This window comes from Bufo gargarizans, chromosome 2 (assembly GCF_014858855.1).
Source record: "Bufo gargarizans isolate SCDJY-AF-19 chromosome 2, ASM1485885v1, whole genome shotgun sequence".
Classification (NCBI taxonomy): domain Eukaryota; kingdom Metazoa; phylum Chordata; class Amphibia; order Anura; family Bufonidae; genus Bufo; species Bufo gargarizans.
This window is the reverse complement of record NC_058081.1, coordinates 467611107-467636996: the sequence shown is the minus strand read 5'-3', so window position 1 is coordinate 467636996 and position 25890 is coordinate 467611107. Positions and strand designations below refer to the sequence as shown.

Genomic DNA, 25890 nt, shown 5'->3' with positions numbered 1-25890 from the left:
TCAAAAACACCAAACTTCAAAAAAGCTAAATTTAGCCAACTAAGAGAGGCCATAGGCGTAAATAACTGGGACAAAGTCCTCAAAAATAAAAATACCACCAAAAAATTGTATATTTTTAAAAGCATCCTAAAATCTAATTGTGAGAGGTACATCCACCAATGTGGATAAATAGAACTGTAAAGAAAGCAATAGATGACAAAAAGAAAGCATTTAAATCACTAAAACAGGAGAGTAGCGAGGAAGCACTGAAAAACTATAAGGAAAAACATAGAATATGTAAAAAACCAATAAAAGCCGCCAAACTAGAGACCGAGAGATTAATTTCCAAAGAGAGCAAAACTAACCCTAAAATGTACTAGAGACCGAGAGATTAATTGCGAAAGAGAGCAAAACTATTTGCCGGAATTACACGCCAGATCCGGAAAAACGCAAGTGAACGGAAAGCATTTGAAGACGGATCTGTCTTCAAAATGCATTCACTGTTACTATGGCAGCTAGGATGCTATTAAAGTCCTGGTTGCCATAGTAGTAGTGGTGAGCGGGAGGGCAGTATACTTACAGTCCGTGCGACTCACGGGGCGCTCCAGAATGACGTCAGAGCGCTCCATGCGCATGGATGACGTGCCATGCGATCACGTCATCCATGTGCGTGGGGCACCCTGACGTCACTCTGGAGCTCCCCGGGAGCCGCACGGACGGTAAGTATACTGCTCCCCCGCTCACCACTACACTTTACCATGGCTGCCAGGACTTTAGCGTCCCGGCAGCCATGGTAACCATTCAGAAAAAGCTAAACGTTGGATCCGGCAATGCGCCGAAACAACGTTTAGCTTAAGGCCGGATCCGGATTAATGCCTTTCAATGGCCTTGCGGCAAGTGTTCAGGATTTTTGGCTGGAGCAAAAAGCGCAGCATGCTGCAGTATTTTCTCCGGCCAAAAAACGTTCCGTTCCGGAACTGAAGACATCCTGATGCATCCTGAACGGATTTCTCTCCATTCAGAATGCATTAGGATAAAACTGATCAGGATTCTTCCGGCATAGAGCCCCGACAACGGAACTCTATGCCGGAAGAAAAGAACGCAAGTGTGAAAGAGCCCTAATCCTAAAATGTATCCTAAGAGAATTAAGTAATGTCATAGCCAGACCCTTATTTCTGATATTTACAAATTCTAAGAGGATTGGCGCATAGCAAATGTGGTGCCAATATTCAAAAAGGGTGCAAAAACAGACCCTGGAAACTATAGGCCGGTAAGTTTAACATCTCTTGTGGGTAAACAGTTTGAAGGTTTTCTAAGAGATGCTATTTTGGAGGATCTTAATGAAAACAAGCAAATAACATCATACCAGCATGGCTTCATGGTGATCGGTCATGTCACACTAATTTTATCAGTTTCTATGAGGAGGTAAGTGTCATGGAACCATGAACCAGACGTACAACAGAGATGAGTGGAAATAAGAAGGCTTTATTGGAAATCAAGCCGTAGCAAAAGTCCAAACGAATGGCTAAACCGAAGCAGGGTCTTGCGTAGACAGAGGTCAGGAACCAGGAGGGTGGTCAGACGAAGCCAGGATCAGGAACCAACGGGGTAGTCAGACGAAGCCAGGATCAGGAACCAACGGGGTAGTCAGACGAAGCCAGGATCAGGAACCAACGGGGTAGTCAGACGAGGCCAGGATCAGGAACCAGAAGCAGCAGCAGTCTTAGAAGCATGTGAACACAGGAGGACCAAGCAAGGAACTGAAGCCACAGACCTTCTATATATATGAGCTAGGCATCCAGCTCCTCCCAGTGGGAAGGAGAAGCCGCAGGGTGGGAGGCTACAAGAAACCCAGAAACCAAGATGGCCGCCAGCACATGTCAAACGAAGGTAAGACCATGAAAGTACCTCCCCCTCAAGGGCCCCTCCTCCGCGGAGTAAGGAACGGTTTCTGAGGGAAGCGTGCGTGGAAGGCTCGGAGCAAAGCAGGAGCATGGACATCTGCGGAGGGAACCCAGGAACGCTCCTCTGGACCATAACCACGCCAATGGACCAAAAACTGCAACCGACCGCGGACCAGGCGTGAGTCCAGGATATTGCTCACCTCATATTCCTCACGATTGCCCACTTGGACCGGACGGGGCCGAGGAACCGAGGAAGTGAAACGATTACACACCAACGGCTTCAACAGGGAGACATGAAACACGTTGGAGATCCGCATGCCAGGAGGAAGCGCAAGGGCATAGGCTACCGGGTTTACCCTGCGAAGCACTCGGAAGGGACCAACAAAGCGAGGCGCCAGCTTGGGAGCGGGCACTCGAAGGTTGAGGTTGCGGGTGGACAACCATACACGGTCTCCGACCTGGTAGGAAGGAGCGGGCGCTCGTCTGCGATCAGCCTGGAGTCTCTGGCGCTGCGCAGAGACCTCAAGGGACCTCTGGATCTGTACCCAAGAAGCACGTAGGACGGAAAGGTGATCCTCCACAGCCGGAGTATCCTGGGGAGAGAATACCTCCGGTAACACGGCAGGTTGGAACCCATAATTGGCCATGAAGGGAGACGTCCCAGAGGAAGAGTTCACCGCCGTGTTCCTGGCAAACTCAGCCCAAGGCAGGAGGTCAACCCAATTGTCTTGGTGATCGGAGACATAGCAACGAAGGAATTGCTCCAAGGCCTGATTAGATCGTTCTGCGGCCCCATTGGACTGAGGGTGGTAGGCCGAGGAGAAAGAGAGATGAATCCCCAACTGGGAGCAAAAGGCGCGCCAGAACCTGGACACAAACTGACTCCCCCGATCCGACACAATCTCCTTGGGCAAACCGTGCAACCGGAAGACCTCCCTGGCGAAAATCGTGGCCAACTCTTGTGCAGAGGGTAACTTCTTGAGAGGAACATTTTGGAAAACCGGTCCACAATCATGAGAATGACCGTATGGCCTCGGGATGCAGGGAGGTCCACAATGAAATCTATCCCCAGGTGTGACCATGGGCGCTCCCCGGTGGCTATGGGTTGCAAAAGGCCCAACGGAAGGTGCCGAGGGGACTTTCTCTGGGCACAAACGGAGCATGCCGCTACATATGCGGCGATGTCGGAACGTAGAGAAGGCCACCAGAACAGACGTGAAACAGCCCAGGACAGCTGGTTCTTTCCAGGATGCCCCGCGGCCTTGGAGTTATGGTAGGTTCGCAACAACCGAGTGCGCAACTCCTCAGGCACAAAACACCTGCCGTTGGGTCTCCCAGAGGGAGCACCAGATTGAGCCGCCAAAATCTGCTCACCCAGGGGAGAGGTCAGGCTGGTGCGAATGGCGGCCAGGATCTGATTCGGAGGTATGACCGAAGTCGGAATCGACTCCTCCCCGGACAGCTCTGAGTACTGCCGTGATAAGGCATCCGCTCTGATGTTCTTGGAACCGGGTAGGTAGGAGACCACGTAATTAAAACGTGACAAGAACAGAGCCCATCTGTCCTGACGTGGTGTCAATCTCTTGGCCTCAGAAAGGTAGGTCAGATTCTTGTGGTCCGTCAGGATGAGAACCGGAACCACCGAGCCCTCGAGCAAGTGCCTCCATTCTTTAAGGGCCTGCACGATGGCCAATAACTCCCTGTCACCAATCTGATAGTTGCACTCCGCGGAAGACAGTTTCCGGGAGTAAAACCCACAGGGAAGCAGAGGACCCTCTGGTGTTCTACGCTGAGACAGAAGGGCGCCTACTCCCGTCTCAGACGCGTCCACCTCGAGGACAAAGGGCAACCCAGGGTTGGGATGCGACAGAATCGGAGCCGACACAAAGGCGGACTTTAGAGCCTCAAAAGCTCGGATGGCCTCGAGCGGCCAGACCTGGAAATTACTGCCCTTCCTGGTCAGATCCGTGAGAGGCTTGGCTAGCATGGAAAAGTCCCTGATGAACTTCCGATAATAATTGGCGAAGCCCAAAAAGCGCTGCAGGGCACGGAGACCACTGGGCTGGGGCCACTGTAAGACAGCCGAAACCTTCTCAGGATCCATGGAGAACCCCTCAGCGGAAATGATGTAACCTAAGAAGGTTACCTGGGATCGGTGAAATTCGCATTTCTCAAGCTTACCGAACAGCCTGTTGTCTCGTAACCGTTGCAACACTCGTCTGACATCCATAATGTGGGCCTCCATGGATTCAGAATATACCAAGATGTCATCCAAATAGACCACCACACACTGCTGCAACAGGTCACGGAAAACATCGTTGATGAATTCCTGGAAGACTGCGGGCGCATTGCACAACCCAAAGGGCATAACCAAGGATTCATAATGACCGGTCCTGGTGTTAAACGCGGTCTTCCACTCATCGCCCGCCTTGATCCTTACCAGGTTATATGCCGCCCTCAGGTCGAGTTTGGTAAAGACCGTGGCCCCTTTGAGGCGATCGAACAGCTCGGAAATCAATGGTATCGGGTAAGCGTTCTTGATCGTGATGCGATTGAGACCCCTGTAATCGATGCAAGGCCTCAACTCACCGCCCTTCTTTTTCACAAAGAAAAATCCAGCCCCTGCCGGGGACGAGGATTTGCGAATGTGTCCGCGTGAAAGCGCCTCCCTCACGTACTCCTCCATGGCCTCATTCTCCGCTACCGACAGTGGATAGACTTTGCCACGAGGAGGAACGGCACCGGATTGTAACTCTATGGCACAATCGTATGGGCGGTGCGGAGGTAGGGCAACCGCGCAAACCTTATCGAATACATCCCGGTACTCTTCGTATTCAGGAGGCAACAGAGAGTCCGAGGAAGTACACAGCAACTTGACAGGCCCATGGATGCAACTAACCCCACACTGCGGTGACCACGAGAGGATCTCGACCGATCTCCAATCGAAAGTCGGATTATGCTTCTGGAGCCAGGGGTACCCCAAGACCACCGAGTAGTGTGGAGACGAAATAACCTGGAGACAGACCGACTCTCTGTGAACGGCACCAATGGCTATCCCCACTGGAAGGGTCTCATGAGTCACGTGTGGCGGCAGAAGGGGTCTGCCGTCTATCGCCTCAAGAGCCAGTGGGGAACCTCGAGGCTGCAGAGGAATGGAATTGGCGGCAACGAACACTCTATCAATGAACAAACCACCAGCACCAGAGTCCACCAACGCCTGGGTCGTCACCGAGCCCCCGACCCAGGAGAGGACAACCGTGATCAGTGTTTTGTCAACACGGGAAACCGGGGACGAGGAGACTCCACCCAAGATCTGCCCCCGACAGGACCTCGGGTGCGAGCGTTCTCCTGGACGGTTCGGACATGCCAACCGAAAATGCCCACCGAGACCACAGTACATGCATCGGCCCTCGCGTCTCCGGAGTGCCCTCTCCCCCTCGGACAGGCGAGCAAACCCCCGCTGCATGGGTTCACCCCCAGACAAGTCATCCCCAGGAGGCGTGGGAGGAGAGGGAGGCACGGGTGGGACAGCAAACGTAGGCGCCAATCTGTTAGGAGACCTCCGCAGGCTCTCCTTAAAGGAAGGTCTCTCCCTGAGTCTGGTGTCAATCAAAATCAGGAAAGAAATAAGAGACTCGAGCTCCACTGGTAGGTCCTTAGCTGCAACCTCATCCTTCAAGGCATCCGAGAGACCATGAGAGAAAGCAGCGACCAGAGCCTCATTATTCCAGCCCACCTCTGCTGCCAGGGTACGAAACTCAATGGCGTATTCAGCTACGGATCGTGAACCCTGTCTGATGGACATAAGGAGCTTCGCAGCAGAGGCAGCACGAGCCGGCACATCGAATACCTTCCGAAGAGAAGCAACAAAACCGGAAAACTCGGCAACCACCGGATTGTTGTTCTCCCATAAAGGGCTGGCCCAGGCCAAGGCCTTGTCCGAGAGCAGCGAGATCAAGAAGCCCACCGTTGATCTCTCAGTAGGAAAGGCATGTGGCAGCAACTCGAAATAAATGCCCACCTGGTTAAGGAAACCTCGGCACTGAGTTTGCTCTCCCCCAAAGCGCTGTGGAAGGGGGGCAGAACCGGTCATACCCCGAGACACCGCAGGCGCAGCAACAGGTGTCGGGGTAGACTCTGGCGCAACAACCGGGGCGGCAGTAGGAGCGGGCCCAGGAGCGACAACCGACCCATCGGCAACGGAAGCGAAATGAGCCGTGCGTTCAAGCAGGGTTTGCAACGCCACAGCGAACCGACCCAACAGGTGATCCTGCTGATCAAGTCTGGCAACCAGCGTAGGTAGCGAGGATGGCCCTGTACCGTCAGAATTCATGGCTTGGTCCTAATGTCATGGAACCATGAACCAGACGTACAACAGAGATGAGTGGAAATAAGAAGGCTTTATTGGAAATCAAGCCGTAGCAAAAGTCCAAACGGATGGCTAAACCGAAGCAGGGTCTTGCGTAGACAGAGGTCAGGAACCAGGAGGGTGGTCAGACGAAGCCAGGATCAGGAACCAACGGGGTAGTCAGACGAAGCCAGGATCAGGAACCAACGGGGTAGTCAGACGAAGCCAGGATCAGGAACCAACGGGGTAGTCAGACGAGGCCAGGATCAGGAACCAGAAGCAGCAGCAGTCTTAGAAGCATGTGAACACAGGAGGACCAAGCAAGGAACTGAAGCCACAGACCTTCTATATATATGAGCTAGGCATCCAGCTCCTCCCAGTGGGAAGGAGAAGCCGCAGGGTGGGAGGCTACAAGAAACCCAGAAACCAAGATGGCCGCCAGCACATGTCAAACGAAGGTAAGACCATGACAGTAAGTTCTAGACTTGACAGTGGTGAATCAATGGATGTCATATATCTGGACTTCTCCAAAGCATTTGACACTGTACCACATAAAAGGTTAGTATATAAAATAAGAATGCTTGGACTGGGAGAAAATATCTGTATATGGGTAAGTAACTGGCTCAATGATAGAAAACAGAGGGTGGTTATAAGCGGTACACATTCAGATTAGGTCACTGTCACTAATGGAGTACCTCAGGGGTCAGTATTAGACCCTATTCTCTTCAATATATGTATTAATGATCTTGTAGAAGGCTTGCAATGTAAAAAAAAAATTTTTGCAGATGACACTAAACTGTGTAAAATAATTAACACTGAAGAGGACAATATGGATCTGGATAGATTGGAGGATTGGGCAGAGAAGTGGCAGATGAGGTTTAACACTGACAAATGTAAAGTTATGCACATAGGAAAGAATAATGCAATTCACCCGTACATACTAAATGGTAAAACACTTGGTAACATTGACATGGAAAAGGAACTAGGAATTTTTAGATACAGCAAACTAAGCAGTAAAAACCAGTTTCAGGCAGCTGTTGCCAAGGCCAATAAGATAATGGAATGCATCAAAAGGGGCATAGATGCCCGTGATAAGAACATAGTCCTACCACTTTACAAATCACTAGTCAGACCACACATGGAGTACTGTGTACAGTTCTGGGCTCCTGTGAACAAGGCAGACATAGCATAGCTAGAGAGGGTTCAGAGGAGGGCAACTAAAGTAATAACTGGAATGGGGCAACTACAGTGCCCTGAAATATTATCAACATTAGGGTTATTCACAAAAAGACGACTGAGGGGAGATCTAATTACTATGTATAAATATATCAGGGGACAGTACAGAGATCTCTCCCATCATCTATTTATCCCCAGGACTGTGACTGTGACGAGGGGACCTCCTCTGCGTCTGGAGGAAAGAAGGTTTGTACAAACCGGATTCCCAAAAAGTTGGGACACTATACAAATCGTGAATAAAAACTGAATGCAATGATGTGGAGATGCCAAATGTCAATATTTTATTTGTAATAGAACGTAGATGACAGATCAAACGTTTAATCCGAGTAAATGTATCATTTTAAAGGAAAAATACGTTGGGACAAGTAGCAATAAGAGGCTGGAAAAAGTAAATTTGAGCATAACGAAGAGCTGGAAGACCAATTAACACTAATTAGGTCAATTGGCAACATGATTGGGTATAAAAAGAGCTTCTCAGAGTGGCAGTGTCTCTCAGAAGCCAAGATGGGTAGAGGATCACCAATTCCCACAATGTTGCGCAGAAGGAAAGTGGAGCAATATCAGAAAGGTGTTACCCAGCGAAAAATTGCAAAGACTTTGCATCTATCATCATCAACTGTGCATAACATCATCCGAAGATTCAGAGAATCTGGAACAATCTCTGTGCGTAAGGGTCAAGGCCGTAAAACCATACTGGATGCCCGTGATCTCCGGGCCCTTAAACGACACTGCACGACAAACAGGAATGCTACTGTAAAAGAAATCACAGAATGGGCTCAGGAATACTTCCAGAAACCATTGTCAGTGAACACAATCCACCGTGCCATCCGCCGTTGCCAGCTGAAACTCTACAGTGCAAAGAAGAAGCCATTTCTAAGCAAGATCCACAAGCTCAGACGTTTTCACTGGGCCAGGGATCATTTAACCCCTTAGTGACCAAGCCTGTTTGGGCCTTTATGATCAAGCGTTTTTCTTCCTTTTTTCATGGTTTTGTTCCAAGAGCTATAACTTTTTTTATTTTTTCGTCTATATAGCTTTATGAGGGCTTGTTTTTTACACATAATTTTTTTTTACACATAATTTTCTGATTAACTTTTATTAACTCTTTCTGGGAGGGAGATGGGGAAAACTATCAATACTGCCACTGTGTTTTTACATTATAAATTTTACGGCGTTCATTTTTCGGTACAAATAACATAATATCTTTATTCTCTGGGTCAGTACGATTACAGTGATACTAAATACTTATATACTTTTTTTTTTCCAATAAAACCCCTTTTATTAACCAAACAAATGATTTTGCATTGCCACTTCACAAGACCCATAACTTTATTTTATTTTTTCTATGGAGTTCTGTGAGGGCTTGATTTTTGAGGGACAACTTGTATTTTTCATTGGTATCATTTTGGAGTAAATGGCGCTTTTGATCACTTGTTATTACGTTTTTCTTCGGTGGAAACTAAGAATAAATTAGAATTATTTTTTTTTACGGCTTTCACCATAGAGGATAATTTATGTAATATTTATATAGCCCGGGTCATTACGGATGCGGCAATACCAAACACATGGGGGATATTTTCTTTTTGCAATTTTTTTTTTTTTTTTTTAAAAGCATATTTTTTTATTTTATGGAATTTTTTTATTTAATAAATGTGTATTTTTTTTCTATTTTTTTTACTACTTAAAAGTCCCACAAGGGGACTATAATATACAGTATTTTGATTGCTTTTAAAATGTAATGCATTATCTCTATAAAGCATTACATTTCAATAGCAATGCATTTCAAACATTGACCAGCAGGCTGCACCAGAGAGGCACAGCCTGCTTGAGAGAACTACAGACAGGCTCAGGGCCCTGAACGGAAGCAAGGTAAGCGCCGTGCAGCGCTTAGACCGGGCCGCCGTAAAAACGCGGCGGCCCAGCCTAAGGCCCCTTAGTGACCGCCATAAAAACACGTATGGGTGGTCACTAAGGGGTTAAAATGGAGTGTGGCAAAATGGAAGGCTGTTCTGTGGTCAGACGAGTCACGATTCAAAGTTCTTTTTGGAAATCTGGGACGCCATGTCATCCGGACCAAAGAGGACAAGGACAACCCAAGTTGTTATCAACGCTCAGTTCAGAAGCCTGCATCTCTGATGGTATGGGGTTGCATGAGTGCGTCTGGCATGGGCAGCTTGCATGTCTGGAAAGGCACCATCAATGCAGAAAAATATATTCAGGTTCTAGAACAACATATGCTCCCATCCAGATGTCATCTCTTTCAGGGAAGACCCTGCATTTTTCAACAAGATAATGCCAGACCACATTCTGCATCAATCACAACAACAACATGGCTGCGTAGGAGAAGTATCCGGGTACTGAAATGGCCAGTCTGCAGTCCAGATCTTTCACCTATAGAGAACGTTTGGCGCATCATAAAGAGGAAGGTGCAACAAAGAAGGCCCAAGACGATTGAACAGTTAGAGGCCTGTATTAGACAAGAATGGGAGAGCATTCCTATTTCTAAACTTGAGAAACTGGTCTCCTCGGTCCCCAGGCGTCTGTTGAGTGTTGTAAGAAGAAAGGGAGATGCCACACAGTGGTGAAAATGGCCTTGTCCCAACTTTTTGGGGATTTGTTGACACCATGAAATTCTGATTCAACATATTTTTCCCTTAAAATGGTACATTTTCTCAGTTTAAACTTTTGTTCCGTGATTTATGTTCTATTCTGAATAAAATATTAGAAGTTGGCACCTCCACATCATTGCATTCAGTATTTATTCACGATTTGTATAGTGTCCCAACTTTTTGGGAATCCGGTTTGTAGAAAGGGATTCTTTACGGTAAGAGCAGTGAGACTATGGAACTCTCTGCCTGAGGAGGTGGTGATGGTGAGTACAATAAAAGAATTCAAGAGGGGCTTAGATGTATTTCTGGAGTGTAATAATAATGCAGGTTATAGCTGCTAGAGAGGTGTTGTTGATCCAGGAAGTTATTCTGATTGGCTGATTGGAGTCGGGAAGAAAGTTGTTCCCCCTAAAGTGGGGAAAATTGGCTTGTACCTCACAGGTTTTTTTGCCTTCCTCTGGATCAACTTGCAGGATAACGGGCTGAACTGGATGGACAAATGTCTTTTTTAAGCCTTATATACTATGTTACTATGTTATTTTGTATATATTGCAATCGATCTGGACACTGGAGAGTTCAGATATGACAAATACAAATGTAAATCTGATAAATGCAGACAGATGTGTTCAGAGTTTTCAGGGTAACAAAGAGAATGTGAACTTCTGACCAAAAGTTGATTTTCAGTGCATAATAGAGGCAACTACTTTACCACGAATGGGACCCGGGAGAGTGTAAAAAGCTGCTACGTTTGGCCACTTACTCTTTGATCCATGGGCAGAGCTAATTTGCATACCATTTTACCAGAATACCAATGCATGGTCTATAACAGTGTTTCCCAACTAGTGTGCCTCCAGCTGTTGCAAAACTACAACTCCCAGCATGCCTGCACAGCCAAAGGCTGTCGAAGCATGCTGGGAGTTGTAGTTTGGCAACAGCTGGAGGCACACTGGTTGGGAAACACTGGTCTATAAGACACCTTGGAGGAAATTTATCAAACTGCCCATAGCAACTAATCAGATTCCACCTTTCATTTTTCACAGCTGGAAACTGAAAGGTGAAATCTACTTTCCAGTTCTACTTTACACCAGTTTGATCAATCTTCCCCTCATGTCTACTAGGTTCTCTCCAGAAGGTGAATAGTGACCCTGGATCCTACATTGGTTTGAATGACTGTAGAACAAGTGCCATGTTCTCCTGGCCCAGGGTGGTTGGCCACCAAGAGTAGTTCACTCTTCCTATATAGATTACTGCCTTTGGACATTATGTAGTGTATGTACTTTAAAGTCACAATGTTCTTATTAGCTGCCAAAACATGTCCCCAGGTTGCTAATGAACTCCAGTGCTTTCTTTCTTGTAAATGTAGCCAAATATTTATACTTTCACCAGGTGACTGAATGTTTTCAACAAATCCATCATTTGCAAGTGTTTGGGGATTTATGATCCTATTAGCATATTGGCTCATTAGTCTTCTCAAATGAAATATTTTATTAGCTGGAATCTTGAGCATAGAGCACCAAACCCAACCATTCAAGTCAGAAACCACAGACATTTCAGGAATGATTGAGGCAATTAGATTCTGGCAGCAATACCCAATCAAATTTTATGAATCAAATAGCTCTAAGTTCTCTTGGAAATCCCTGAATGCTGTTTGTTTTAATTCCAAAAAGTCTTAACCAGAAGTTTGCTAGAATAATAGTCACTGCATGATAGTGATGGTTTCCAAAATGTTAGTCATGATGCCAACATATCATTTATACTAATAGAAATGGCACATGGTTAAAAGCAGATTCAAGAAAGCCAAGTGAAAGTGTTACCTCATGAGGCTTACCTTATGGCAAGTTAAGATACATTGATGTGATCACTCTGTAGAGTAGTTAGAAAGGAGAAACCTTCAAAGTGGGCCAGAAAAAAAATTCCCCTCACCATGATTTAAATGAAGAATTCATTTTTGTTGAGTAAATGAGGAATGCCCCATCACTCCTTGAAAATTTCAGTGGCCTTCTTTAGCAAAAAAAATGAAGTTTTGCTATCATCCCATTAGTCTTCATCAGTGGCCAGGTTGGTCTATGGTAAATTAAATTCATACCTCAGACAGCTTCAGTAAAAAAAAAAGTGATATTCTGTTGTTGAATTCTTAGGTCCCTTTCACACAGGCGAGTTTTCCGTGCGGGTGCGATGCGTGCGGTGAACGCATTGCACCCGCACTGAATCCTGACCCATTAATTTCTATGGGGCTGTGCACACGAGCGCTGATTTTCACGCATCACTTGTGCGTTGCGTGAAAATCACAGCATGCTCCTCTTTGTGTGTTTTTCACGTAATGCAGGCCCCGTAGAAATGAATGGGGTTGCGTGAAAATCGCATGCATCCGCAAGCAAGTGCGGATGCGGTGCGATTTTCACGCATGGGTTCTAGGTGACAGTCTATTCACTGTATTATTTTCCCTTATAACATGGTTATAAGGGAAAATAATAGCATTCTGAATACAGAATGCTTAGTATAAAAGTACTGGAAGGGTTAAAAAAAATAAAAAAGTTAACTCACCTTCTCCTCTTGATCGCATAGTTCCCGGTCGGTCTCTTCTTTAGCTGTGGGCTAAAGGACCTGTGGTGATGTCAGATCACATGCTTTATCACCATGGTGATGGACCATGTGATTGGAGCATGTGATCTGACATCACCACAGGTCATTCAGCCCACAGCTAAAGAAGAGACCGACCGGGAACTACGCGATCAAGAGGAGAAGGTGAGTTAACTTTTTTATTTTTTTTAACCCTTCCAGCACTATTATACTATGCATTCTGTAGTCAGAATGCTATTATTTCAGAACATCAATCCCAAGCCCGAACTTCTGTGAAGAAGTTCGGGTTTGGGTACCAAACATGCGCGATTTTTCTCACGCGAGTGCAAAACGCATTACAATGTGCATTTTCCCGCAACGCACCCGCCTCTAATCCGGGCAAAAAACATGACGCCCGTGTGAAAGAGGCCTTACTCTCAGGACTAAGAAAGCTCAATGTGATGTAAAGCAAAAATCTTAAAGACAAGGTTGGATTGTCCCAATAGGGCACCATAGGATCTCCGGCAGGTTGTAACACAATAATGGGCCCCAAGAAGACAAGCCTTTTTAGAACTGGCTGTGGAGAAAATACCCATTCAAATCTTGTTTTCCTATGGATTGGTTCACAAATAGCCTGTTCAGAATGCTATTGCCAGTCAGATTTGCTACAAATCTCGAATCTAGTGAACCTATCATTGAAGTAACATAGCAACATAGTACATAAGGCCGAAAAAAGACATTTGTTCATCCAGTTCGGCCTGTTATCCTGCAAGTTGATCCAGAGAAAGGCAAAAAAACAACCTGTGAGGTAGAAGCCAATTTTAAAATTCCTTCCCGACTCCAATCAGGCAATCAGAATACCTCCTTGGATCAGCGACCCCTCTCTAGTAGCTATAGCCTGTAATATTATTACGCTCTAGAAATACATCCAGGCCCCTCTTGAATTCCTGTATTGTACTCACCATCACCACCTCCTCAGGCAGAGAGTTCCATAGTCTCACTGCTCTTACCGTAAAGAATCCTCTTCTATGTTTGTGTACAAACCTTCTTTCCTCCAGATGCAGAGGATGTCCCCTCGTCACAGTCATAGTCCTGGGGATAAATAGATCATGGGATAGATCTCTGTACTGACCCCTGTTATATTTATACATATTAATTAAATCTCCCCTCAGTCATCTATTTTCTAAAGTGAATAACCCTAATGTTGATAATCTTTCAGGGTACTGTAGTTGCCCCATTCCAGTTATTACTTTAGTTGCCCTCCTCTGAACCCTCTCTAGCTCTGCTATGTCTACCTTGTTCACAGGAGCCCAGAACTGTACACAGTACTCCATGTGTGGTCTGACTAGTGATTTGTAAAGTGGTAGGACTATGTTCTTATCACGGGAATCTATACCCCTTTTGATGCATTCCATTATTTTATTGGCCTTGGCAGCAGCTGCCTGACACAGTTTTTTGCAGCTTAGTTTGCTGTTTATTAAAATTCCTAGAGCCTTTTCCATGTCAGTGTTACCAAGTGTTTTACCATTTAGTATGTACAGGTGACTTGCATTATTCCTTTCCATGTGCATAACTTTTCATTTGTCAGTGTTGAACCTCATCTGCCACTTATCTGCCCAAGCCTCCAATCTATCCAGATCCCTCTGTAGTAGTATGCTGTCCTCTTCAGTGTAAATTACTTTACACAGTTTAGTGTCATCTGTGAAAATTGATACTTTACTATGCAAGCCTTCTACAAAATCATTAATAAATATATTGAAGAGAATAGGGCCCAATACTGACCCTTGAGGTACCCCACTAGTGACAGTGACCTAATCTGAGTGTGTACCATTAATAGCCACCGTCTGTTTTCTATAATTGAGCCAGTTACTTACCCACATACAGACATTTTCTCCCAGTCCGAGCATTCTCATTTTATGTACTAACCTTTTATGTGGTACAGTGTCAAATGCTTTGGAGAAGTCTAGATATACGACATCCATTGATTCGTCGCTGTCAAGTCTAGAACTTACCTCCTCATAGAAACTGATTAAATTAGTTTGGCATGACCGATCCCTCACGAAGCCATGCTGATATGGCGTTATTTGCTTATTTCCATTGAGATGCTCTAAGATATCATCTCTCAGAAAACCTTCAAACAGTTTACCCACAACAGATGTTAAACTTACCGGCATATAGTTTCCAGGCTCTGTTTTTGGACCCTTTTTGAATATTGTGACAAAACTAACCTCGCCACTGGGTGGTGGAGAGGCCTGGCTGCCAGCCTCTTGCCCCAGGATTATGGGCCCTCTCATCAGCCAGGCCACCTTTGTTCACAAAGGACTTGTACTAACTTGAACCCCTGGTCTAATTCGTGCCATTTTGGGATGTTAAATGTCTATGTGTATTGTAAAGGGTGGGACATTGAATACGTTAAGTAGTGAGGTCTGTTCCATTGTCTCTCTGTGTGTATTGGCGATGTCCCTTTTGTCCTGAGAGATAATTGAATTACGTCTTGGTTGTCTCCAGGACAGAAGACATTGTGTATTTGTATTCTCCTGCCTGTGATGATTGCATCAACCCAGTGTGAGGTAATTGTATCACAGGCAGAGGGGAGGATTTTGTGTGGAAGTGTCTGAGTGTATTGTACGTGGTTATTGGCTGTTTTTACAAAACCCTGTGGGTGGTAACCATGTTGGAAGATGTGTATAAATCAATACTTGTGTGTTCAAATAAAGAGTTCCTGTTTTACCCTTCATCGTGGCTGGTGTTTGGGTAACTGATCGACACTGGGGAATTGCTATATGCTGAAGATTTGCTATACTCCCCTGGCTATAACTACTAGCTCTTGTAAGAGCTGTTCCTGCTCTCTGGATTTAGGAGCCTGGAGCCTTTTCGTAGGTCCAGGGTGGGTAGGAGACGGCAAGACCTCAACCAAGCTTCGGCGGTTTGTGGGGTCTGCAGTGCTTACGGTGTCAAGTGGCGTGCTTGGAGTCCTCGGAAAGCACTAGGCGCATCTATCAACGGAGGTACCCGGTCGGGGTGCTAGGAGATCCGTTACAAATATTGGCACCACATTTGCATGCACCAATCCTGTGGGACATTCCCTGTCAGTATAGAGTACGCAAATATCAGAAATAAGGGTCTGGCTATGACATTACTTAATTCCCTTAGGATACGGGGATGTATGTCATCCGGTCCTGCCGATTTGTCTATTTTAATCTTTTTAAGTCGCTGATGTACTTCTTCCTGGGTCATACAGGACACTTTTAATGGGGAATTTATTTTTACATTCTGCATGTCAGTGAATACATTGGAGAAAAAAATACTAAACAGCTTTGCTTTCTCCTCGTCGCTCTCTACAACTCCCCCCTCATTAGGCCCCTTTCACACGGGCGAGTTTTCCGTGCGGGTGCGATCCGTGCGGCGAACGTATGGCACCCGCACTAAATCCTGACCCATTCATTTCTATGGGGCTGCGCACATGAGCGATGTTTTTAACACATCACTTGTGCGTTCAGTTGAAATCGCAGCATGCTCTATATTTTCCGATTTTGACGTGACGCAGGCCCCATAGAAGTGAATGGGGTGTGTGAAAATCGGATGGCATCTGCAAGCAAGTACGGATGCCGTGCGATTTGCACGCATGGTTGCTAGGAGACCATCGGGATGGAGACCCGATCATTATTATTTTCCCTTATAACATGGTTATAAGGGAAAATAATAGCATTCTGAATACAGAATGCATAGTAAACCAGCGCTAGAGGGGTTAAAATAAAATAAAAAATAATTTAACTCACCTTAGTCCACTTGTTCGCGAAGCCGGCATCTCCTTGTGTCTCCGCTGCTGATGAACAGGACCTGGGATGAGCTGCTCCATTAAATAGAGCTTAAGGACCTTCGATGACGTCACTCCGGTCATCACATGATCTTTTACCATGGTGAATCACCATGGTAAAAGATCATGTGACGTACCATGTGATGACCGGAGTGACGTCATCGAAGGTCCTTAACCGGTATTTAATGGAGCAGCTCATCCCAGGTCCTGTTCATCAGCAGCGGAGACACAAGGAGATGCCGGGCTTCGCGAGAAAGTGGACTAAGGTGAGTTAAATTATTTTTTTATTTTATTTTAACCCCTCTAGCGCTGGTTTACTATGCATTCTGTATTCAGAATGCTATTATTTTCCCTTATAACCATGTTATAAGGGAAAATAATACAATCTTCAGAACATCAATCCCAAGCCCGAACTTCTATGAAGAAGTTCGGGTTTGGGTACCAAACATGCGCGATTTTTCTCACGCGAGTGCAACGCATGACAATGTTTTGCACTTGCGCAGAAAAAATCGCGCATTTTCCCGCAACGCACCCAGCTCTTAGCCGGGCCAAAAAAATGACGCCCGTGTGAAAGAGGCCTTACTCTTTAAAGGGCCGACACCTTCAGATTTATACTTTTTAACATTTATATAATTGAAGAACAATTTAGGGTTAGTTTTACTCTCTTTGGCAATTTATCTCTCGGTCTCTAGTTTGGCAGCTTTTACTTGTTTTTTACATGTTGTATTTTTTCCTTATAGTTTTTCAGTGCTTCCATACAGTATGAACCTCTCACAATGAGATTTTAGGATGCTTTTAAAGATATCCCATTTTATGGCTGTATTTTTATTTTTGATGACTTTGTCCCAGTTACTTAGGCCTATGGCCTCTCTTAGTTGGCTAAATTTAGCTTTTTTGAAGTCTGGTATTTTTGTTCCTCCCTGTAGAAACACTCTTTTGAATGATAATTGGAGGGTTATTACTTTATGGTCACTATTTCCCAGGTGTCCCCCAACCTGCACGTCTGTTGTTCTGTCAGACCTATTGGTTAATACTAAGTCCAGTATGGCCGTCCCTCTAGTCAGCTCCTGAACCAGTTGGGAGAGGTAATTGTCTTTGATTATTGCCAAGAACCTGTTTCCTTTATGAGATATACAAGTTTTAGTTTCCCAGCAGGGCCGTCTTTACCAAGGGGCAAAAGGGGCTGCTGCCCCGGGTCCAGTTGCTCCTGGGGGGCCCAAGGCAGCTGCCTCTTGAGCCCTGCTAGCTACTGCCCTGGGTGTCAGGCTGTCGGCTACACAGGCATCATGATCGTACTGTGTTAATGATCTTAATTCTAGGACCTTAATGAATTTTGCTCTAGGACCTTAATGACATCATTACCATGTGACTAGTAACCTAGCAATTACTGGTCACATGGCTATGAGGTCATCACAGGTCCTACAGAAGTTAACTGTGGAGCTTTTTTGTGTAAAGATTACATCAGAAAAAGGTGACAGGGGCTGTTATGTTAATATACTGTAAACTACTGTATAGTGGGGTGCTGTATACTGTGTGGTGGGCTGTATACTGTGTGGTGGGCTGTATATTGTGTGGTGGGCTATATATTGTGTAATGGGCTGTATATTGTGTGGTGGGCTGTATACTGTGGGGGGGGGGGTGGCCTGTATACTGTGTGGTGGGCTGTATACTGTGTGGTGGGCTGTATACTGTAGGGGGCCTGTATAGTGGGGGGGCCTGTATAGTGGGGGGGGGCTGTATCGTGTATAGTTTGGGGTGCTGTATACAGTGAGGTGTTGTATACCGTGAGGTGCTGTATACTGTGGGCTGCTATACTGCTCTACTATATACTGTGGGGTACTGTATAGTGTGGGGTGCTAAACTGCATACTGTGTGGTGCTGTATACTATAGGGTGCTATACTGCATACTGTGGGGTGCTGGGGTGCACTGTAACATTAAAGTGAGCCGAGCCCTGGTCTCCTTCCTGCAGAGCGGTGCCCACTTCCAGCCTGAGCCCAGCTGCCCAGAGCACTGATCCTGAGCCGCTGGAGTCTTCAGAACTGGAAGTATTTACAGTCATTCACTGGACTCTACCAGATGTGTGGATTTTTTGTGTGTGTGTTGTGGTGGAGAGCGTGATTGCCTGCTAAGGTGTGGGAAGGCAGGATCCAGGGGGCCCAAGTAAATTTTTGCCCGGGGTCCAATCAATATTAAAGACGGCCCTGTTTCCCAGTCTATATCTGGGTAGTTGAAGTCCACATCATTATGATTTGCCGCCTCGTCTATCTCGTTTAGTAGTAGATTTTCTTTGGACTCTGGTATATTAGGTGGTTTATAGTAAACTCCTAAGTCTGACTTAGCAACCAGCAGTTTGACATTCAAATAAAGTTAAATGTATTTATCAATATTTTCACATCAGTTTCAAAGTTTGTATTGAACCATGGGGACCAGTCAAACATTTACTTTGATTGTTGCCCTTCCACTAAACAGGTAGAAGCTTACAATTGATTGGTTAGTAAGGTTCAATGCACTTAAATGAGAAGTTAATGAGCGAACATCATAGGTAATTAAGTATCAAGCTCCTTGTGATTGTACCATGAAAATTTTTGTTTCTCCTGCTTTCATGATCTAACAACCACATGTGATTCCACTGACATATAGAATGTCAAACTACTCCCTTGTATTGTAAAAACAGCATGCTCGGAAGTCTGACAAGTATCTGTGCATCAAGTGAAATGTTACACCATATACAAAAGCTAGATGCTGCCAGATCACAGACATCTGTTTCTGAATACAACTAGTCATTTGCATAACTATAATCACCATTTTTTTATTTTATTTTTTACAAACTCCATTAGGGAAAGTTTAGAATAAAGCTATTTATAGCTGATCATCTCCGGAAATTTCTTTGGTCACAGAAAAAAATAAAAAAGTCTAATAAGAGGCTTACTGTAGACCATGCTCAAACTGCCGCCCTCCAGCTGTTGTAAAACTACAACTCCCACAATGCCCTGCTGTAGGCTAATACCTGTAGGCTTTTCGGGCATGCTGGGAGTTGTAGTTTTGCAACAGCTGGAGGGCCGCAGTTTGAGGATGCCTGCTATAAGAGAAGCATGAAACCTATATAAAGATTATGAATGGTTGAAATATAAAAAAAAAATTCTGATGCAAAATACCCCCAAAAATTTTATTCCTTTGGGAAGCACATGCACTTTGAGTTTTAGAACCGGCAGCCATAATACTAAATTTTATTGTGACTTGGGTTGTCCAGTTTGAGAACCAGTTTTATATACATTATTGGGAAATGTTAACTTGCTAGAGAGGGTCCCTTGTTTAGGATCCCAATGTTTTAGCCACAGTGAGGAGTAGTTGCAAAGATTTCCTCTTGTTAAAAAGAATCTGTCCTACCTAGTGATGAGCGGCAGGGGGGTAGAATATTCGTCATATATTCACGAATTCAGAGATTATTTTATTGAATGCAAAAAATCGGCAATGTAAAAATCACGTAATGCAAATTCATAACGCGAAATACAGGCGTGGGTCACTTTGGCTACATTTCTCAAACTGGTATAAGTTTCCTGAGACTGGAGAAAATGGTTGGCACAGCAGAACATTATCTGCATATAAAGCTATTCTAGAGTCAAGTGCTCCAATATATTCGGGATTGCACTAATCGGCAGTGATTAGAATATTTTTTCGCACTATGTGCAACTTCCAATTTTAGCAGGTCTGACTACAGATTACTGATTGGTGCAGTAGTGAAGTATTGTTGTGAACTTGACATTGCTTCCTCATTGGCCCACAAGCAAGAAGCAGAGAGGAATCATGTGTTCAGATGGAAAAAAAATGCTGAATATTCGATATAACGAATATATAGCATTATATTCTAAATATTTGCGAATTCTCAAAATGGAGATATTCACGATAAAAATTCATGGCATGGCCTAAAGGGCTATTCCAGGAGTTTATTATTGATAGCCTGTCCTCAGGCTAGGCCATGAATATCTTATCAGTGGAGGTCGGACACCCTGCAGAATTTTTGCAGCAGCTCTGGTTCCGGAAGTTACAGCTGGAACTAAACTGTAGCAGCATGGTGTCAGGTAGTTTCTGGCAGTGCCGGATGCAGACAACTGTTCTCTGCCAGAAAAGCCTGCCGGACATGTCTAATGCTAGTGTGAAATGTCTAATGTTAGTGTGAAACTAGACTAAGGCTACTTTCACACTCGCGCTTTGTGCGGATCCGTCATAACCAGATCCGTTCAGATAATACAGCCGTCTGCATCCGCTCAGAACGGATCAGTTTGTATTATCTTTACCATAGCCAAGAAGACGGATCCGACTTGAACACCATTGAAAGTCAATGGAGGACGGATTCGTTTTCTATTGTGCCAGATTGTGTCAGTGAAAATGGATCCGTCCCCATTGACTTACATTGTGTGTCAGAACGGATCCGTTTTGCTCAGTTTCATCAGACGGACACCAAAACGCTGCAAGCAGCGTTTTGGTGTCCGTCTCCAAAGCGGAATGGAGACTGAACTGATGCAGACTGATGCATTCTGAGCGGATCCTTTTCCATTCAGAATACATTAGAATGCAAACTGGTCCTTTTTGGACCACTTGTGAGAGCCCTGAACGGATCTCACAAACGGAAAGCCAAAATGCGAGTGTGAAAGTAGACTTAGTTGACATGATTGTGACCAATTTGGTTTAAGAGTTGCCTCAAGCTTCATATCATTGTGCTTTTCCTTCTAGAATAACACTAAAATTCATAATGCCCAATTAATGCTGTCCAGACAGAGGTTTTTACTCAGTAATAGGATTGTGACTGTTAGATAGTCAAAATGTAAGATCACCTGTAGACCTTGCACCCCCTTTGGTTTAACATGGTCATATTGGTCTGATGAGGCTTTCTTCCAGAAACAGTAAAGCATGGTGGTGGCAGCAGCATCATGCCATGGGGGGTGTTTTAAGTAGTTGGAACTGGGAGACTGGTTATGGTTAAGAGAATGCTGAGTGCAAAAAAGTACAGAAATATTCTTAATCAAAACCTGATTCAGAGTGCCCTGGACCTCAGACTGAGCTAACGGTTTACCTTGCAACAAGACACTGACCCTAAGCACACAGCCAAGGCAATACAGGAGTGGTTTAGGGATAACTATGTGTATGCTTTTGAGAGCCCTGGCTTGAACCAAACCAAACATCTCTGGAGAGACCTGAAAATGGCTGTCCACTGTTGGTCCTCATCCCTCCTGACCGGGGGCGCAGCTAAAGGCTCATGGGCCCTGGTGCAAGAGTTCAGCTTGGGCCACCTTTTCCTCAGTACTTTGTGGAAAGGGACAGGGAAACACATAGCCTTCGTGCCACCTGAGGCAAAAATTGAAACGGCAACCCCCTCAATACAAATTCTTGACCTAACCCCTTCCCTTTCAGCCAGAGGTGTAACTTGACCAGCATGTACTTTCTATATTACCGGTGTCTTCTTACATGGCAGAAGGGTCTTTGGGCCCCCTCAGGCTCCAGGGCCCGGTAGTGACTGCTACCTCTGCAACCCCTATGCAAAAATTTAGTTTTTCCTTATCAATAAATTAACATATATTTTAAACATTTCTTTTCATTTTGTCAGTATAGGGTATTGGGCGCAGAATGATGAGAAAAAACTTTTTTATTTAGTTTTAATACAAGGCAGCAACATATCAAAATGTGGAAAGGGGTGTGAAGATTTTCTGAGTGTGTCGTATGTAGGATGTTTAACAATGTCTCCACATCTACTACTATTAACCTTATCTGTTTTCTATTTTTCATTCAGAATCTGGTTATGTTCTTGAGTGCGGTGGTGGACTGGTTAATACCTGATATACCAAAGGACATAAGTGAACAAATCAAAAGAGAGAAGAGTTTGATCGTCAATGTCTTTCTCAAAGAAGAACATAAAAAACTCCAACTCATAGAAAACTTTATCATGCAAGACAAACAGCGTGGCAAGACAGAAAACAAGGGCCGGCGTAGCCGAGCAGCCAGCTTCTGCCAGTTCAGCCGAAGTCAACGTGGCAGTTTTACGTCATTCAGCTCCCACCACACGGAAGTGTGACCCTCCTTTGTGAACCTAGTAGACATGTCATAAAAAGAATCAAAATGCATGTACGATTAAAGCATATGATGTTGAAATTGGAGATGGAAGAACATGTGGAATGAAGGAGTGGGGAGAAAGAGAAAACAACCCTTAATTTTCTCGTAAATGTCTCCAAACGATCTTAAGCAGGCTTTGTAATATTTAAAGAACCGTCTGGTGCAACATAAGGCACAGACAAGCTTCAGTACAAGGGAGTACTATAGATCTCCAGCAGCTCATTTACTGTAATGTGTGTCTACCACAGAGCTGAATCCAATGCATGGAGTAGGGAGCAAAGTAAGACCACATTTTTATTTTTAACGATAGGACTAGCCAAGCTCATTACTTTTTTTAATGAGTGGACTTCTTTAAAATGTGTGAGACCATTTCCTATATGATGCACGTTAATGACAATCTTGCTGCTGTGCTTTTAAAGATGATATGATGTAAGCATTTCTATACTCGAAATATAGGATCGATTCACACGATATTAACTAGACCGCACGCAAGTGGCACTCAGAGGCTATTTCTATGTAAATGGAACTAACCGTTAAGAAAGACGTACCTTTAAGGGGGAAAAAAAAAGCTGCTGTCCAATTAAAAAAGGGAATGTATAGCTTTAAATGTATCAGGTTCATTTCGCTTTATTATACAGATGATGACACAGAAAGTTAGCCCTATGTGATCATGTGTGGTCCATTGGCTGCTCTTTTATGAATGCCTAGTCAGAAATCAAAAATCCCCATCTCAGGGCTCATTTTATATTGTTTGTTCTTAAAGACAGTGTATCCATAACACTTTTGATATCTGAACAAAACTAAATTCATTTACTTACATCCCACATCAAATTTTAAATGGCATTTCACAGGTTTATGGGATCCATGAAATAAATGATGTATGATCAGAGATGGTAATAAACTATTTTTTTCTTGAGCTTTTCCTTCTGCTTTCTTGTTTACTAAAAGAGTTAATCTGAAGTTATAACAAACAATATGCAATTTTTTTTGCCCTGTAGCAGCACCATTCGTGTTCTAAGGTGGTATCTGGTGTATCAGCGTAGCCCTATTCACTTAAAGGGGTTATCCAGGAAACGATGACCTATATCATCAGAATAAGCTATCATTAGCACATCGGTGGGGGTCAGAGTCCCAGCTGTTACAGGGAAACACAGCCCTCACCAAAGCTCTGGCTCACGACAGCTCACCAAGCAGCTTCGATAGGTTGGAGTCCTGAAACTCCCTGCTCACTAAAACGAAAGGACAGTAGGTTTCAGATGAATGCTGTGTCCCTCCACATGGCTGGGCTCAGAGAGGATGATTCTGTATTGCAGACAATATGACAACTGTATGGCAATCATTCGTTCCCCCATACTGCTTCCTTGGCCCATATAAAATGGCCTGTAAATGAGCACCAATCAATTGATAGATGCTCATTCTGGCCTGAAATTGGTCTTTGCTAAAGGACTGTAAGTGGTCAATTTCACCCACCACAAGAGACATTGACCCCTTGATGTGGGAGCGATTTTCCGGTTTTGCATTTTCGTTTTTTACTCCCCGCCTTTTTGGAGCCATAGCTTTTTAAAATTTTTCCATTCACATAACATATGAGTACTTGTTTGGTACCATTTAATATTGCATAGGGTGTAGTGAGGAGCTGGAAAAATTTTCCAAATGTGGTGGAATTGGAAAAAAAATGCAACTGAGCCACAGTTTAATGGGTTTTGTTCACTATACGGTAAAGGTGACTTGTACTCTTCATTCTCCGAGTCAGTACGATTACAGCGATACCACATTTGTATAGTTTTTCTTGAGTTTTAATACTGAAATAAAAATAAATTAAAAAAACTTGAAAAAAAGTAGTTTTTTCTTTTCATTTGCAGCTATGTGTACAGAGCTGTGTGAGGGCTTATTTTTGTGGGATAATCTGTATTTTTCATTGATTCCATTTGAGGTATGTATGACTTTGATCACTTTTTATTAAATTAAAAAAAAAATCCCACTTTGTAATAGTTTCACTGGGGAACTATAACAAGCAATCATTAGACTGATTCTCTCATAGACCCCAAGACATTAGCATTGGGGTCTATAAAACTTATGCTATGTTCCTATGTAGCCCTGCCATAGGCGGGATCTTTATAGGAACCTAAGTGTGGGAGCTTTAGATCATACAGGAGGACAGAGGGTGTCCCACACTCCATCCAGCATCCCCAATCACCTCCAGAAAGAGTCAGTATACCCCTGTAAGCGCTCAGTTCCGAGCTTTTGTGCTCCCAGATGCTGTGGTCACATTTAACTATGACATCTGAGCAGTGGCGTAGCGTGGGTTGCCAGCACCCGGGGCAAGCCAAAAATTGTGCCCCCCCCCCGCACCTACCCCAGGCACGCCACTTTTGACAGATACTGTAGTAGATCACTAGCAGTCCTATGTAACACCTCAGATAACACAGAGATAACTCTCTGAGTACAGATAATGTAGTAGATGGGTGTGAGCCCCCAGAATTCAGAACACACAAAGTGTGACCTGAAGTCTGGGGCCAGAATGCGGCAGTATGGGCCAAATTCTCAATCTTCTCCCCCAACCCTACCATGAAACAGATATGTGGATGGACATTATTATTACAGTAGAATACCGCACCATACCTGTTACATCCAGTGACGTCTCCTGTGATGACTCTCCTCGACGTCTTCATTCAGAGATAAGACCGCCATGATAACTTCTTTCAGCCGCTTCTCGTCTCTGCAGAGTTTCACCGAAAAAAAATTGTGTTCCTCACTTTACTATCATGCTCTCCTTCCTGGTGTCTCAACACTGTCATCCTGCTGCCCCCCAATACTGAGCTAGAGCCAGACAGATAGCTTTCATTCCCCATAATATTATTCCCCCTGTATATTATAATCGCCCCCTCTTTATTATTAATGTACTGGCCCCCTCTTTAATAACAAAGAGGGGGCCATTATATTAGCAAAGAGGGGGCCAGTACATTAATAATAAAGAGGGGCCATTACATTAATAATAAAGAGGGGGTCATTACATTAATAATAAAGAGGGGGTCATTATATTAATAATAAAGAGGGGGTCATTACATTAATAATAAAGAGGGGGTCATTACATTAATAATAAAGAGGGGGCCATTACATTAATAATAAAGAGGGGGCCATTACATTAATAATAAAGAGGGGCCATTACATTAATAATAAAGAGGGGGCCATTATATTAATAATAAAGAAGGGCCATTACATTAATAATAAAGAGGGGCCATTACAATAATAACAAAGAGGGGGTCATTACATTAATAACAAAGAGGGGGTCATTATATTAATAATAAAGAGGGGGTCATTATATTAATAAT

General features: G+C 44.4%; 1 protein-coding gene across 1 annotated transcript in view; it reads left to right on the top strand.

The window, feature by feature from the left end:
- Positions 1 to 23427, top strand: part of ANO2 (anoctamin 2) — a 505309-nt gene extending 481882 nt beyond the window's left edge. The window contains exon 25 of the mRNA XM_044277837.1: positions 22239 to 23427. Coding sequence (XP_044133772.1) covers positions 22239 to 22520 — 282 coding nt within the window. The 3' untranslated portion in view covers positions 22521 to 23427. The remainder of the gene's footprint in view (positions 1 to 22238) is intronic.
- Positions 23428 to 25890: the final 2463 nt, after the last annotated feature.